At 50.8% G+C, this 12,124-nt stretch overlaps 1 protein-coding gene across 6 annotated transcripts; it reads right to left on the bottom strand.

The window, feature by feature from the left end:
- Window positions 1-4,015: 4,015 nt before the first annotated feature.
- Window positions 4,016-11,498, bottom strand: LOC122388262 (ciliary rootlet coiled-coil protein 2-like). 6 transcript variants are annotated; one of them, XM_043379176.1, is made up of 2 exons: window positions 11,453-11,498; window positions 4,016-6,801 (listed from the first exon to the last, which is right to left on the bottom strand). In XM_043379176.1, exon 2 carries the CDS (start codon window positions 6,738-6,740, stop codon window positions 4,407-4,409), a length of 2,334 nt encoding a protein of 777 aa, XP_043235111.1. In that variant the 5' UTR covers window positions 6,741-6,801; window positions 11,453-11,498; the 3' UTR covers window positions 4,016-4,406. The 6 variants fall into 6 exon arrangements, with proteins under 6 accessions (XP_043235111.1, XP_043235112.1, XP_043235113.1 ...); XM_043379177.1 differs by lacking the exon at window positions 11,453-11,498 and adding an exon at window positions 8,151-8,295; XM_043379178.1 differs by lacking the exon at window positions 11,453-11,498 and adding an exon at window positions 8,155-8,295.
- Window positions 11,499-12,124: the final 626 nt, after the last annotated feature.

The raw sequence follows: 12,124 nt of genomic DNA, 5'->3' as shown, positions 1-12,124 counted from the left end.
CTCTCCTCTTATCTGCCAGCCTGGCCGAGATGCGAGTACCGTACAGCTTCCGGCGAAGCACAGTGGTCCCACTTATTAAAAAAAGTAGCTTGGACCCAAACTGTCCGGATAGCTACCGACCAATTTCTTTGGTGTCCACGGTATCAAAGCTGCTCGAATTACTGCTTCTTCGAGAAATCCAACTTTCTTTCCGACCTTCAGACCTACAGTTTGGATTCCTTCAGCGCCGGGGCACCAGAGAGGCAACGCTACTCGTCCAGGAAGCGGCTGGCCACTATTTGTTGCACGAATCCCCGCTGTTCGTCGCTAATCTCGACGCTCGTAAGTGCTTTGACCGAATATGGCACGCTGGCATCCTACTTCGGGCTAAAGACTACTTATCTCGCCGAGGTTGGCTGGTTTTAGCCTTCTGGTATAGCGACCTCTCAGCACGAGTTCGGTTCGGAGGTTCTATATCGGATGCGTTTTCCGTACGACGAGGGGTGAGGCAAGGTGCGCTTCTGTCACCATGCTTGGCCAATATTTTCTTAAGGCCGCTGATACAGCAACTGGACGCTACCGGCCTTGGTGCAATGGTCTGTGGTAAGCATGTCCCAGTAGTGGCTTACGCTGATGACCTCCTAGTCATGTCGGGGAACGCACTTGACTTGCAAAAGCTATTGGATTCTGTTTCAGAATTCTCAGTTAGCTGGAGGCTCGAATTTGTTAACCCGGTTCCGAGCGCAACCAAAAGTCACTGTTTCATTTTCGGTGCTGGTCTTTTAGCCCAGCGACCTGAGTCAGGGCCTATTTTAACATGTTAACTGGGGGGGCAAATGCCCCCGCACTCAACAGAATTGCCCCCCTAGTCGTCGAGATTTGCCCACTATAAAAATGGGCATAAAGGAACAGGGTGACAAACATACTACGTAACTACTGTGACTTGTTTTGCAATGGATGTCAAATGAGTCAGTCTGTAAGTAATGACCAGTGGTGTATCTAAGGGTGGGTCATATGGGTCATGACCCCCCACCCTCTTGGGGCCCGGGGACACCACAGGCCTGCCAGGGGCACCACCGGCCTGTCAGGGGCACCACAGGCCTGTTGGGAGCACCATCAACCTAGCAAGAGCACCATAGGTCTGCCAGGGGCACCACAGACCTGCCAGGGGCCCCACCGGCCTCGCAGGGGCACCACCTTGGGCCTGTCAGGGGTACCACCACAGGCCCGCCAGGGGCACCATAGGCCTGCCAGAGGCACCATAGGCCTAGCAAGGGCGCCACGGACCTGTCAGGGGCACCAGAGGCCTAGTATGGACACCACATGCCTGGCAGGGACACCACCGGCCTCGCAGGGACTGGGACACCTTGGGCCTGTTAGTGGCACCACGTGCCTGTCGGGGACACTCCAGGCTTGTCAGGAGCACCACAGTCCTGTCAGGGCCCAGGGGCACCACCGGCCTCACGTGGACACCACCGGCCTCGCAAAGGCATCATGGGCCTGTCAGGGGCACCACGGGCCTGTCGTTGGAACTTCAGGCTTGTCAGGGGCACCACAGTTCTTTCAGATGCACCGGCGGCCTAGCACCATGGCACCATGTTTGGCCGAGGTCGCGATTCGGCGTATGTCGCCTCGCATTAGCCGCGCGTTTGCAGTCTTTTCGTGGTTTCAAACGTTCAAATATGGGATATGATGTAGCTCCCATGCATTAGGGTGGGTGTCAAGATCACCGGAAGGTCAGGCCAGATCATTTACCTTTGATGACCTCGGTTCACATTTTCGAGTTTTACATGTTTCTACTTTCTAGGCTAGTTTTTGGAGCTGAATTCGAATTAAGCAACCATTTGACCATTTACGAAGTAGTTTTGGTGCCTTCGTAACATGTTACGAAGCTGTCAGAGGCGGTTGCCACCTACTACGAATACCCGGCAAAACCCTTACTGGTTGACCTGACCTGACCTGACCTGGCCTAAATGCATGAAGACATCATCTATGATCATAACTAACATGATATTCGTGATCAGCACCCCGAAAAACCATAGCAGCCACTCTTTACGACGCTCTAACAGGTCCCGATTTTCCCGACTTTTGGGTCAATGACCTGACCTGGAAGGTCAACCGATGACCTAGGACCTTAAAATTGGGTATAATCGGCTTCCTTTTATCACGGGCAACACGGTCGTTTTTTCCGCGAAGCTCTAGCTCGATCAGGGGCGAAACGGCAAGGGGGAGGGTCCAACGGACCCCCCCCCCCTATACGCTCGCTACTGGAAACACCAATACGGGCGAGGGTTAATGGATTATTAAAGACAATTTTCCAGGTTGCCCCCCCAGTCAAATTCCCTTAAAATAGGCTCTGACCTGAGTGGCACTTATGCAACCAGTTGCTCACGTGTAAGGAATACACTGAGCACCTTGGTGTTCAGCTGCACCCGAACCTTCAGGGCCGAGTGCACGTAGATGCACGCGTGTCCCGTGGACGAGGCGCCTATTTCGGTCTCTCCCGAGCGGGTTTGTTCAGCTCGCAGCTCCCTGGCCCTGACAAAGCTTTCCTTTGGCGAGCCATAGTATCCCCGACCCTGTTATTTGGTTGTGCTCTGTGCCCTCTGGGACCCGCCGACATCTCTCGTCTCGAGTCCTGGCAAGCAGCAACAGTCAAAGCTGCCTTACGTTTGCCATCCAGAGCCCACCACACAGCTTTGCTCGCTGCTCTGCACATACCGAAGGTGCAGGAGACTCTACGTCGCTCCATCATCGCGTGCTTCCGTGATGCGTTCCGCGAAAATCACCGCCTACGCCAAATTCTGGTTGCCAGCCTGGCCACTCTTGTTCTAGGGGATGCCTCATCGGGACACTGCGCGCCTATCGTTAGATTTATGTTCATCGTATGTGGGGCCAATATGAGTGTGCTTCTACAGGTTGCTGGAGGTCATATCCCACCTGAGATTATGTACACCCCAAGACCCCCCTGTGGAGTCACCGACTCGCTCAGTTGGCTCCTGGCTCAGAACACTGGGGAGGCATGGGCACTAATACAAATGATATTAGCGCCACCCATATGATAGTGTTATGTTGTTTTTGGTTTGCCTATGTTTTGGTGTAGGTATGATTGTGCATATGTTTTCTGGCGTATGTCTTGTGTGCATTGTGTATGTTTGTTATGCCCATGCTTGTCTTGTCTCTAGACATAATACAATTGATGATGATGATGATGATGATAAACGAGGTGGGGAAATACAGTTCAGTGGGAAATACAAATAAGACCCATAACTGATGATACCAATTACCAACACTCGACTAAGGTTCCCCCAAGGTTCTCCTGTCGTAGACATAGGCGGCGGAACGGGGAGGGCACCGGGGCACCGTGCCCATCTTTGATTTTGGCATTTTAACATTAGCCCTATCTATGGGCGTTGCATTGAAAGAATGGGACCAAAAGTCGGCAGTGCCCCCCCCCCCCCTTGATTGAAGGTGTTCCGCCGCTACTGGTCGCAGAATGAACTTTTTTCTGAAACTGACGTATGAAGGTCCAGCAGCCATATTATAAGGCTGTACAGAATATGTCAAAGCCTACATGGATTTGATCCAACAGACAGAGAGTACCACTCAACACAACTCGCATCTACCGAGCCTCTCAAGTCGGGGGCCGTCCACCATGAGCTCAATGGGGGGGGGGGGAGGGCGGTACCATTTCCTCGGGATTCCAAAATTGAACAATGTCATCGTTTCCATTGCGTAGAATGAAAGCTTAACAACTGATAGGGATAGTTACCTGTAAACTGCAGGGATAGCCCTTGCTGCCTTGCTGGAATGATGTCCTCAAGCCTCCATTCAGTGAAATCATTCCACGTTCCGCATTCGACGCAACACGGGTGAGCTGAGCATCAATCTCATGCTGCCCATGGGTGCTGATAACCTCGGAGATCAGAGCACTTGAAGCAAGATATTTGCCATACCTACTGTAAATAGTGTAACGGAACGGGCACTTATATAATACATAACGTATTATATAAGACTATTCATATACTGACAAAAATAGTCGAATTTAAATATATTTCATATTTATGACACGCGGCTCAACATGAACAATGTCAGTCACATATAACAAAACACTTTGGAAGCATGCGTTGCAATTTGTACTGGATAGCGATCAGATCAATGCACCTGTTGAACAGATGCTAGGTGTCGTGAAATCCCTAAACTCACTAGTGTCGCTATGATGATATTCGTTCGTGTTTCTCGCATCACCGCAGCATCTATCATCTATCTATCCTCCATCAGTCATCTATCAAAGGTAGTTACCACGAAACCTAACGCGAGTTCAACTCTCGCACTGTCGAAATACCACATCAGGTAACATTGCAGCCATCGAAGACACTGTCAAACAGCAGGTAATGCCTCAGCCGCCACACGCAGTCCCGCGTCCATCAACTCGCCCAGGTGCGGTTCGAGTCCTGCGCCGCGTCCGGACTCAACTGCCGGCCGCCGGCCGAGTCCGTGCGCCAGTTGAGAGTCTCTATCGTCCCCCGCAGGGCGCGATTTTCCTCCTCCAATCCAGCAATGAGTCGCGTCTGCTCCTGAAATCGTCGAATCGTCTCCCGCAGGTGGACAATCACATGTTCCTGCGCCTCCATATGCGAGCCCATCTCGAGCATCAGCGAATCCTTCCTGGCGGAGAGCACGGCGTCTTCTTCCGACACGGCGGCGGACGGTGACGGCGACGGCAGGACAGCGAGCTTGGCGCGCAGCTCATCGTTCTCTCTCCGCAGAGCCGCGATCTGGCAGTCGCGCCGGCTCACCTCCTCCTCCATGTAGACCTTCATCTGACCCAGCTGGTCCTTCAGGTGCACGTTCTCCTCCTCCACGGCGGCGATGGCGGTCTGCAGCTCAGACAGCAGCGTCTCGTCCACACAGCGGCCCTCCGCCGCGGCAGAGGCCACAGAGGCTCGCCGAGACGGACTGGCCCGCTGTGAACGGCTGGGACTACTTCTCCGCGAGCGCGGCTCGGCCGGGCTGCGAGCCGCCGCGACCGACACCAGCAGCTTCTCCCGCTCGCGCTGCAGGCCGGTCACCGTGCGCTGGCTCTTCTCCAGCTGGCGGCGGCTCTGCGTCAGCGCGCGCTCCTTGTCAGCCAGCTGTGCCTTCAGTCGGCGCAGAGCCGCCATCAGCTCCGGGTCGTGCCGGCTCGGCGAGCTGGACGCCTGCATCCGCCGCAGACGACCTTCCGCAGCGCGAACCTTGGCATCGCAGGCCCGCCGGAGGTCAGCCTCGCGAATGGAGGACGCCTGAGTCTCCTGGTCCAGACGCTGTTCCGCCTGGACCAGCGCCGCGCGCAGCGAGCGGAGCTCTGCGGTGGCTGCAGCTGCCACGTGCTCTGGGGAGCGGGTCGGAGGGCGCGCTGGGGAGACGGCGGGGGAGCGCGTCGGCGAAGTGGGAGCGACTGTCTGACAAGAGACGGTCGCCACTGGAGGACGAGCCGTCCGCTCACTCTGTCTGGGAGCACCGGCGGTGACCGTGCTGCTGCAGCGGGCGCACGGAGCAGCCTGGCGTTGCGCAACCAGCTCGTGCAGACGCGCCACCTCGTTGCCGGCACGCTGCACCTCCTGCCAGCGGTGTTCCAGCTCGAGTTCGCGCCGGCGCAGCTGCTGCTCTTGGTGTCGCTGCTCTCCGGCAGCCGGCGCAGCGGCAGGTGCCGCCCGCTGCGCCGCCTGCAGCTGCGCCCGCAACAGCCGCTGCTCGCACTGAAGGTCGTCCACCACGGTCTCCAGGTCTGCGCGCTCAGTTTTCAACTGCTGGAGCTCGCGATAAAGTCGAGCGTTCTCGGCGTTGAAGCCGTCCAGCAGTCGATTCTGCTCCTCCACTCGGTGTTCGAGGTTCTTCACTCGCGAACGCTCGCTCAGACTGCCACGAAGGTCCGGCGACGGTCGTGAGCGGAGCTCCTCAAGTTGCAACTTTAACGAGGAATTCTCCGCCATGAGATCTCGTACGTGTTCTTCCCATTGTGTCTTCATTTGTATCTCACTTTCCAAGCTGCTCTGTTTCAACAAGATCATATCAGCTGTGAGATTCAAATACTTCTTCCTTTCCTCCGACATCAAACTCTGCAGAGTGTAGCCTAGCGCCGGCTCAGACACGCTGAGCTTTCCGCCGCCGCCGCTGCGTGGCACAAGTGATGTTGGTTCGTCCCTATCGACAGCCTTTTGCGTTCGAGAGAAACGCACACGTCGGTTTGCTGACTCCCCTTCCTTCAGCAGCGCGGACTCTGAGGCGGCCCCGGAGGCGGGGACGGGGGTGGCCGGACTGCGTGCCTCCGGCGGCCGGCGCGGACTCGGAGGCGGTCGACCCGCCCCATCGCGGTCCGGTAGGGAGCTGGAGGAGAGAGTGCGCCTTCCCAGCTCGTCGACCTCGCGCAGGATATTCACCATGTCACGGGGCCGCCCCTGAGTGAGCCTTGGCGTGGTGGTCCTCGAAATGCCATCCAGGAACTTTTCGATTTCATCCAGGTCAACAGGCTTGGGAGAAAGTCTCTCTTGCTGCTTCGCCTGTTGTTCACTTTCCTCGGATTCGTCTTCATCTGAGCTGGCGGTCTCCGACGACTGGTCTGTATCAGACTGAGTCTGGTTTGAGGTTCGGTCAGAACTGGCCTGCTCTTCATACCAGTTGTTTGACTGTTGTGTGTGTTTAGGATCACTTGATGCAGGTTTCACAGCCCCCTTATTCAGGAGCTGTGGTAACAACTGAATCAAACTGTCATGGTCCATCACCAACCCTTGTCATATGCAGTCCCTTAAGTAAAAATTTGACCATCAAAATTTGAATTATCTGAAAAACACAAAAACAACCAGTGTTATAGCCGCCCATAGGTAAGTAGTGTTAAATGGAAGACTTAATGGAGTTTTTTTTAACGAAATGGATCTGTTATCCTTAATAATGTGAGTTATACAAAATTAAATTTTTATGAAACAGATACCTGATCTGAGGCCTCTTGCACCAAACTACCTAGCTAGGTAAAATCGAAAAACCGGTTTCAGAATAAGCTAATCTAGCGGTGGTAAATTTGTTTGCAATAGCCCAATACATAATCCTACATGTGCTTGCTAAATTTTGCACTCAAATTGTTACATTTGAGACTTGGACTGGGTATATGATGCAAAATAATCCAAGCATTGGTGCAAGAGGATTTTGGTGCAAGAGGCCTCTGAACTGTAGCTTAATGGAGCCTAATGAGAATTGAGAACCAGCTAAGTAGGTATATACTGAACATATCATTCAGATCATGAATGAGCCCTACAAAGTAGAGACACCAGCTTGAAACAGTTTTCATAGGTAGGTATAACTGGAGCAATTCAGCATGACAGCATCATCATATACACCTATTAATGAGGCCTGTTTTGGCTGTTTATCAATCTATTTTCAGCAGGACTGCACTAAGATTCAAATAAGCAACACATCTGAGCAGGGGCTCTGCAACTGTCTAGGTATTAGGGGTCAGGGGGTCCAACCCCAAAATGTACACTCTCATACATAACATTAGGCTGCATTACAGAAGCAAAATTATTGGGGGTCCAGTCCAGACCCCACGACGGACTCTCCCCCTCCCCAGGTTGCAGAACCCCTGTATAGTGTATCTGTCAAGTCAGTGTCGACTGTCTGAGCATTGCCAGATCACTATTGATGCAGAATGCATAGGTACTTTATAGAAAGCAAGACAATTTAATAATTCATTACATGATCGCAAAGCAAGTAAGGTGGCTTTTGTTATTTGTAATTCTGTAATATTTACACCTCAAGTTGCAGAACGCTGACAATTAACAGCTTGACTTGATTAAATTTGTTTCAGAAAAAGCCTAACCCGAACCACAGCTCGCACAGCATCCAGCAGCTGTTGCCTGTTAGTGCCTACCATTTGCCTCTACTTTGACATATGAAATTGATGAAATTTGGTTGGAGCATATTGATACATTGAAAAGTTTCTCAGATATTCGAATTGGAGAACCTTGACCTCCTTGGGTCTGGAAATTGGAGAAGGCAAGCTAACCGCCTTTCTAATGCAAGGAATACCATGAAAGCAAATATAAAAACAAATTATACAATTTAAGTAAAAAAGCAAACATAAAAGGAAACCACACGTAAGAAAACAAAGGCATTTAGCGTAAAATAAAAATATTTACCAACATCTTCTCCTCCGTAAAATCATTCAGGCAACGTGTGACAAAACGCGCCACATACGCAAAAATTTTAACTCCATTGACCTCTATCATGGATGAAGCATTTACTGGATTGGCAACTCTCCCTCGATTCGCGACCAAATATCGCAGTGCGCATGCGCCAACTCCAGATAGGACGCCGGTGTTTAGCCTAAGCTACACTAGCATGAATTCCGACGTTTTTTCGGTTTCTGCAGGATTTCGGTTCGCGTCGTCAAGTTCGCCTCATAGCGAATGCATTGCGCAAGCTACACTGCCAGTCTGGCGTCCCGTGGGACGAAAACCCGCAAAAACCGACGAGTCGGAACCGAAAAAAAGTTCAGAGCTGTGAACTTTTTCTCGGTTTCTGCGGGATTTCGTTTTAGTGATGAATGATTAGAAGTGATTGTTGCTGATAATATTGTGACGATGGAACAGTTTCAAAAGTAAATGATGAAAATGGTGTAATTCATGATTAAAGAAGACAAGATATGTTTCAAAACTCTTCATTCTACTTCAAATATGATAATACAGAAAATTGTATCTAAGCTGACAAATGATTATGATCGAAAATATATTTTGGTTAGTTGTAAAATCTTTAAAACAATTATTCAATTATAATTTTGTTAAAATACAATAATATTTAACATGAATAATTAATTAATTCGATCACTTATCCATCACTATGCTATAAACAACAGCGTCCACTCGGCGGCCGCCCGGAACGAAAAAACGCAGAAACCGTAAAAACGCGGAAACCGAAATCACGCAGAAACCGAAAAAACGCTGACAGTGTAGCCTGAGCTTTTGGCGGCTATGCGTTCCAATGATGGGACGGGGTGGTTGGGTGGTTTTTGAGCAGTTTATCTTCGAGGTTCATCTGATAAAGGATAACGGCACTGTTTTTCATAATCTTTATGAGTTGATAAGGATTTAACTTTAACACGGGGAGGGGCCGACGGGGAGGGGGGCGGGTCACTCAGGCGTCGCCCCACCCTGACGGTTTTTTCGCGATTGATCTTATGGCGCTGGGGATAAAGAGCTGAAACTTGGAACACCAGGCCTTTGATTCAAGCCGGATTTTGTGAAATCAACCACATTTTCAGGTCGGGTCAGATCACTGACCTATGACGTCATACGTAAACCTCTGCCGTTCTGCACGGTCCTAAAATAGTTCAGTGCTGCAACTTCGCAACGCCCTCAGTGTCAGACGATTTTCACTGGAAGATGAAACTTAGCAGGGCTGCAGAGTCGATGGATTTTCGATGACTCCGACTCCCACTTCTACTCCCACTCCGGGCAGATCTGTCGACTCCGACCGACTTCAACTTCGACTCCGACTCTGCAGCCTTGCCAGGTCTGCGGAGTCGATGGATTTTCGGCGGCTAGACTCCGGTTCGCAAAATCGACTCCGACTCCGGCCCCGGTCAGAACTGTCGACTCCGACCGACTCCGGACTCCGCAGCCCTGCTCCCAAGACCTCTTTACTTGTATTATATTGGATTTTTCTTAAAGGGCACCTGAGGTCAGGTCGCTAACATGACCTCACCATTATAAGCCTCTATGTCATTGCGGGGAACTATGGAAACTGTTATTTTGGCGCCGGAAATGATCTCATCAAATCGAGTTAGCGAGTCGCAAAAGCCATCAATGGACTCAGGAAGACCATTGAATCGAATAATAGGTATGCAATACAACCTCCTTCAACCAACTTCGTGACCTTAGTGACTTTGATCTGACTGGCCTTGACCTGAGGTCCACACTCGAGTTGACCTTAGGTATCCATCCATCAAGCAAATAATATAGCATTTGACGTGCTGAAGTAAGAAGAGCCCGTTAGTGCCGAAATCGCGGCTCCGAGATTATTTTATAGCGAAGTGATTTGTTTCTTTGTTTGTTTTGATGGGTTAGGCCCTTTCGGTCTGACGAGACCAGTTCAGAGCCGGAACGATGATAGGCAGTGGCGGTGGGACAACTTCAATTACGGGGAACTGCCGACTTTTGATCCCATTCTTTCCATGCAACGCCCATGGGGCTAATGTTAAAATGCCAAAATCAAAGGGGGTACGGTACTCCCCCCCCCCCGTTCCGCCGCCTATGATGATTAGAATTAGGGGGAGACATTGGTCTTGGCAGGCACTCTAGGGAGTCGCCGCCCGCCGGGACTGAGCCCGTCCGAATGGACGGGCCGACCAGCCTCCCAAGTAGGTACGGGGACCCGCAGTTGCTACTGTACACGAACCCCAACTCTAGCCGTCTGTCCTGTCCTAACAACCGATAATATTGAGATCGACTGCCGGTCCCTATACAAGAGCAGCTGAGGTTTTCTGTGCGTGCCCTCTGACAGCTTATCTTTGTTCACTGTGAGGGTGCTGAGACAATTTACTCAGGGTCGCTGTACAGTAGCAACTGCGGGTCCCCGTATTCTCTGCACCCGGTTACGGGTGTGCTCTGGCGGAGCTGCCCGCATGGGATAAAGTTGCCCGTCCAGCCCGTATCAGGGGGTTGAGGCGTGGAGGAAAAGGATTTGGCTATCCTGAGGATGGAAAAGATTGAACAGTGTGTTATCAAAAGATGGTGATGTGTGCATTTTACGCCGGCATAAGAGCTTGGCGACTGGGTATGCACGTCCTCTGCCGAGACAAAACGTCTTACCCCAATGGTTCGATTACTTCGTTGAGGACAAATATGGACTTACTGGACGTTCCCGACACCATAACTTCGTTTTAACGCACCGCACCCAGCCGTTCAATCCCTAAATTCGATTGATCTTGGCCCGCAGTTTACCACAGGGATTAGCGCCCAACCCTCCGCCGTCCTATCTCACCAAGCTTCACCACTCCGCCGCTAGGTGGCCAGCCGTGGTCGCTTACATCAAAGGCGCCGACGGAGAGTTGCCGATCCAGGAAATCTCTAATCCATGCCTCTATCAATGTTTAACTCCCTTAGAAATTCCCGCGTTATATTCTACTAGCTACCGTCGCTGGTCCAATGACGTCATTCAAATTAAAGAGATATTTTCTATCTATTATTTTTCTTTATCACTAAATTTATGACTACTTATACAATTTCTTTGTGACTTCACTAAAACAGCGCATAGTGGCAAATTTACCTTACGTTATACCATCCCTCCCATCGCCCTCTAGTCCATAAGAGATTTGATTCATTATTGAATGCCATTTTCAAACCCTCATGTTCAATCAACTTTCTTTCATTTCAAATAATTGCTTAGCCAGACCTAGGAGAGTTTGAGGTCACATCGGTCACGTGACATCGTCCTACCTCACCTTTAGGCATAGGTATTCAATATTCATTAGGTATTCAACAGCTTTAGTGCTCATATATCCAAATCTTGTCCTATTGTAAGCATTCGACATCACGGTTTCATCATCTTTTATAATGCATTGCCAGCCTATATATAGGTAGGTAGGTATATTAGCTCAGTCAGTGGAGTATTGGACTCCGTGCAGTGTAGTGAGAGCACACTTCCCGGTTACAAAAGTCCGAGGAGGTTCGAGGCTCGATGTCTAAGAGGCTTCTGGCTGGTATAGTTGTGGTTGCCGCCAGACCGCAGCCAGCAAAGGTCAGTGCCAGGGACGGGCCGTATAGGCGGCTATGTGCGTGCTGTAGCGTGCACTGCCGCTACCGCGCTCCAACTGTTGTTCTATATACCCTGCTCCAACTGCAAGACACCTGGCGGCAAGTCTAGAAAGCTGAGCACCTTACTACGAGAAAATGCTCTTTTTACAAACACTTGTTATAGGTCGGCGTATGTTTGATGTATTCTTTGTTGTTCTGCATCTTATAAAAAAAATCATGCCGTACACACAAAACAAAACAAAACAAAAATGAATAAGGCGAGTCGGTACCTAAATCTTGCGAATACTACCGATCTCTTCATGAGTCGGCCGTTCCTTTCGTTCAGCAGCTTTTAGGTCACTATATTAGCGATAGGTGAG

This window comes from Amphibalanus amphitrite, unplaced genomic scaffold (assembly GCF_019059575.1).
Source record: "Amphibalanus amphitrite isolate SeventyFive unplaced genomic scaffold, NRLGWU_Aamphi_draft 000315F_arrow, whole genome shotgun sequence".
NCBI lineage: Eukaryota > Metazoa > Arthropoda > Thecostraca > Balanomorpha > Balanidae > Amphibalanus > Amphibalanus amphitrite.
The sequence above is the reverse complement of the archived record's forward strand: the minus strand, read 5'-3'. Positions and strand labels throughout refer to the sequence as shown.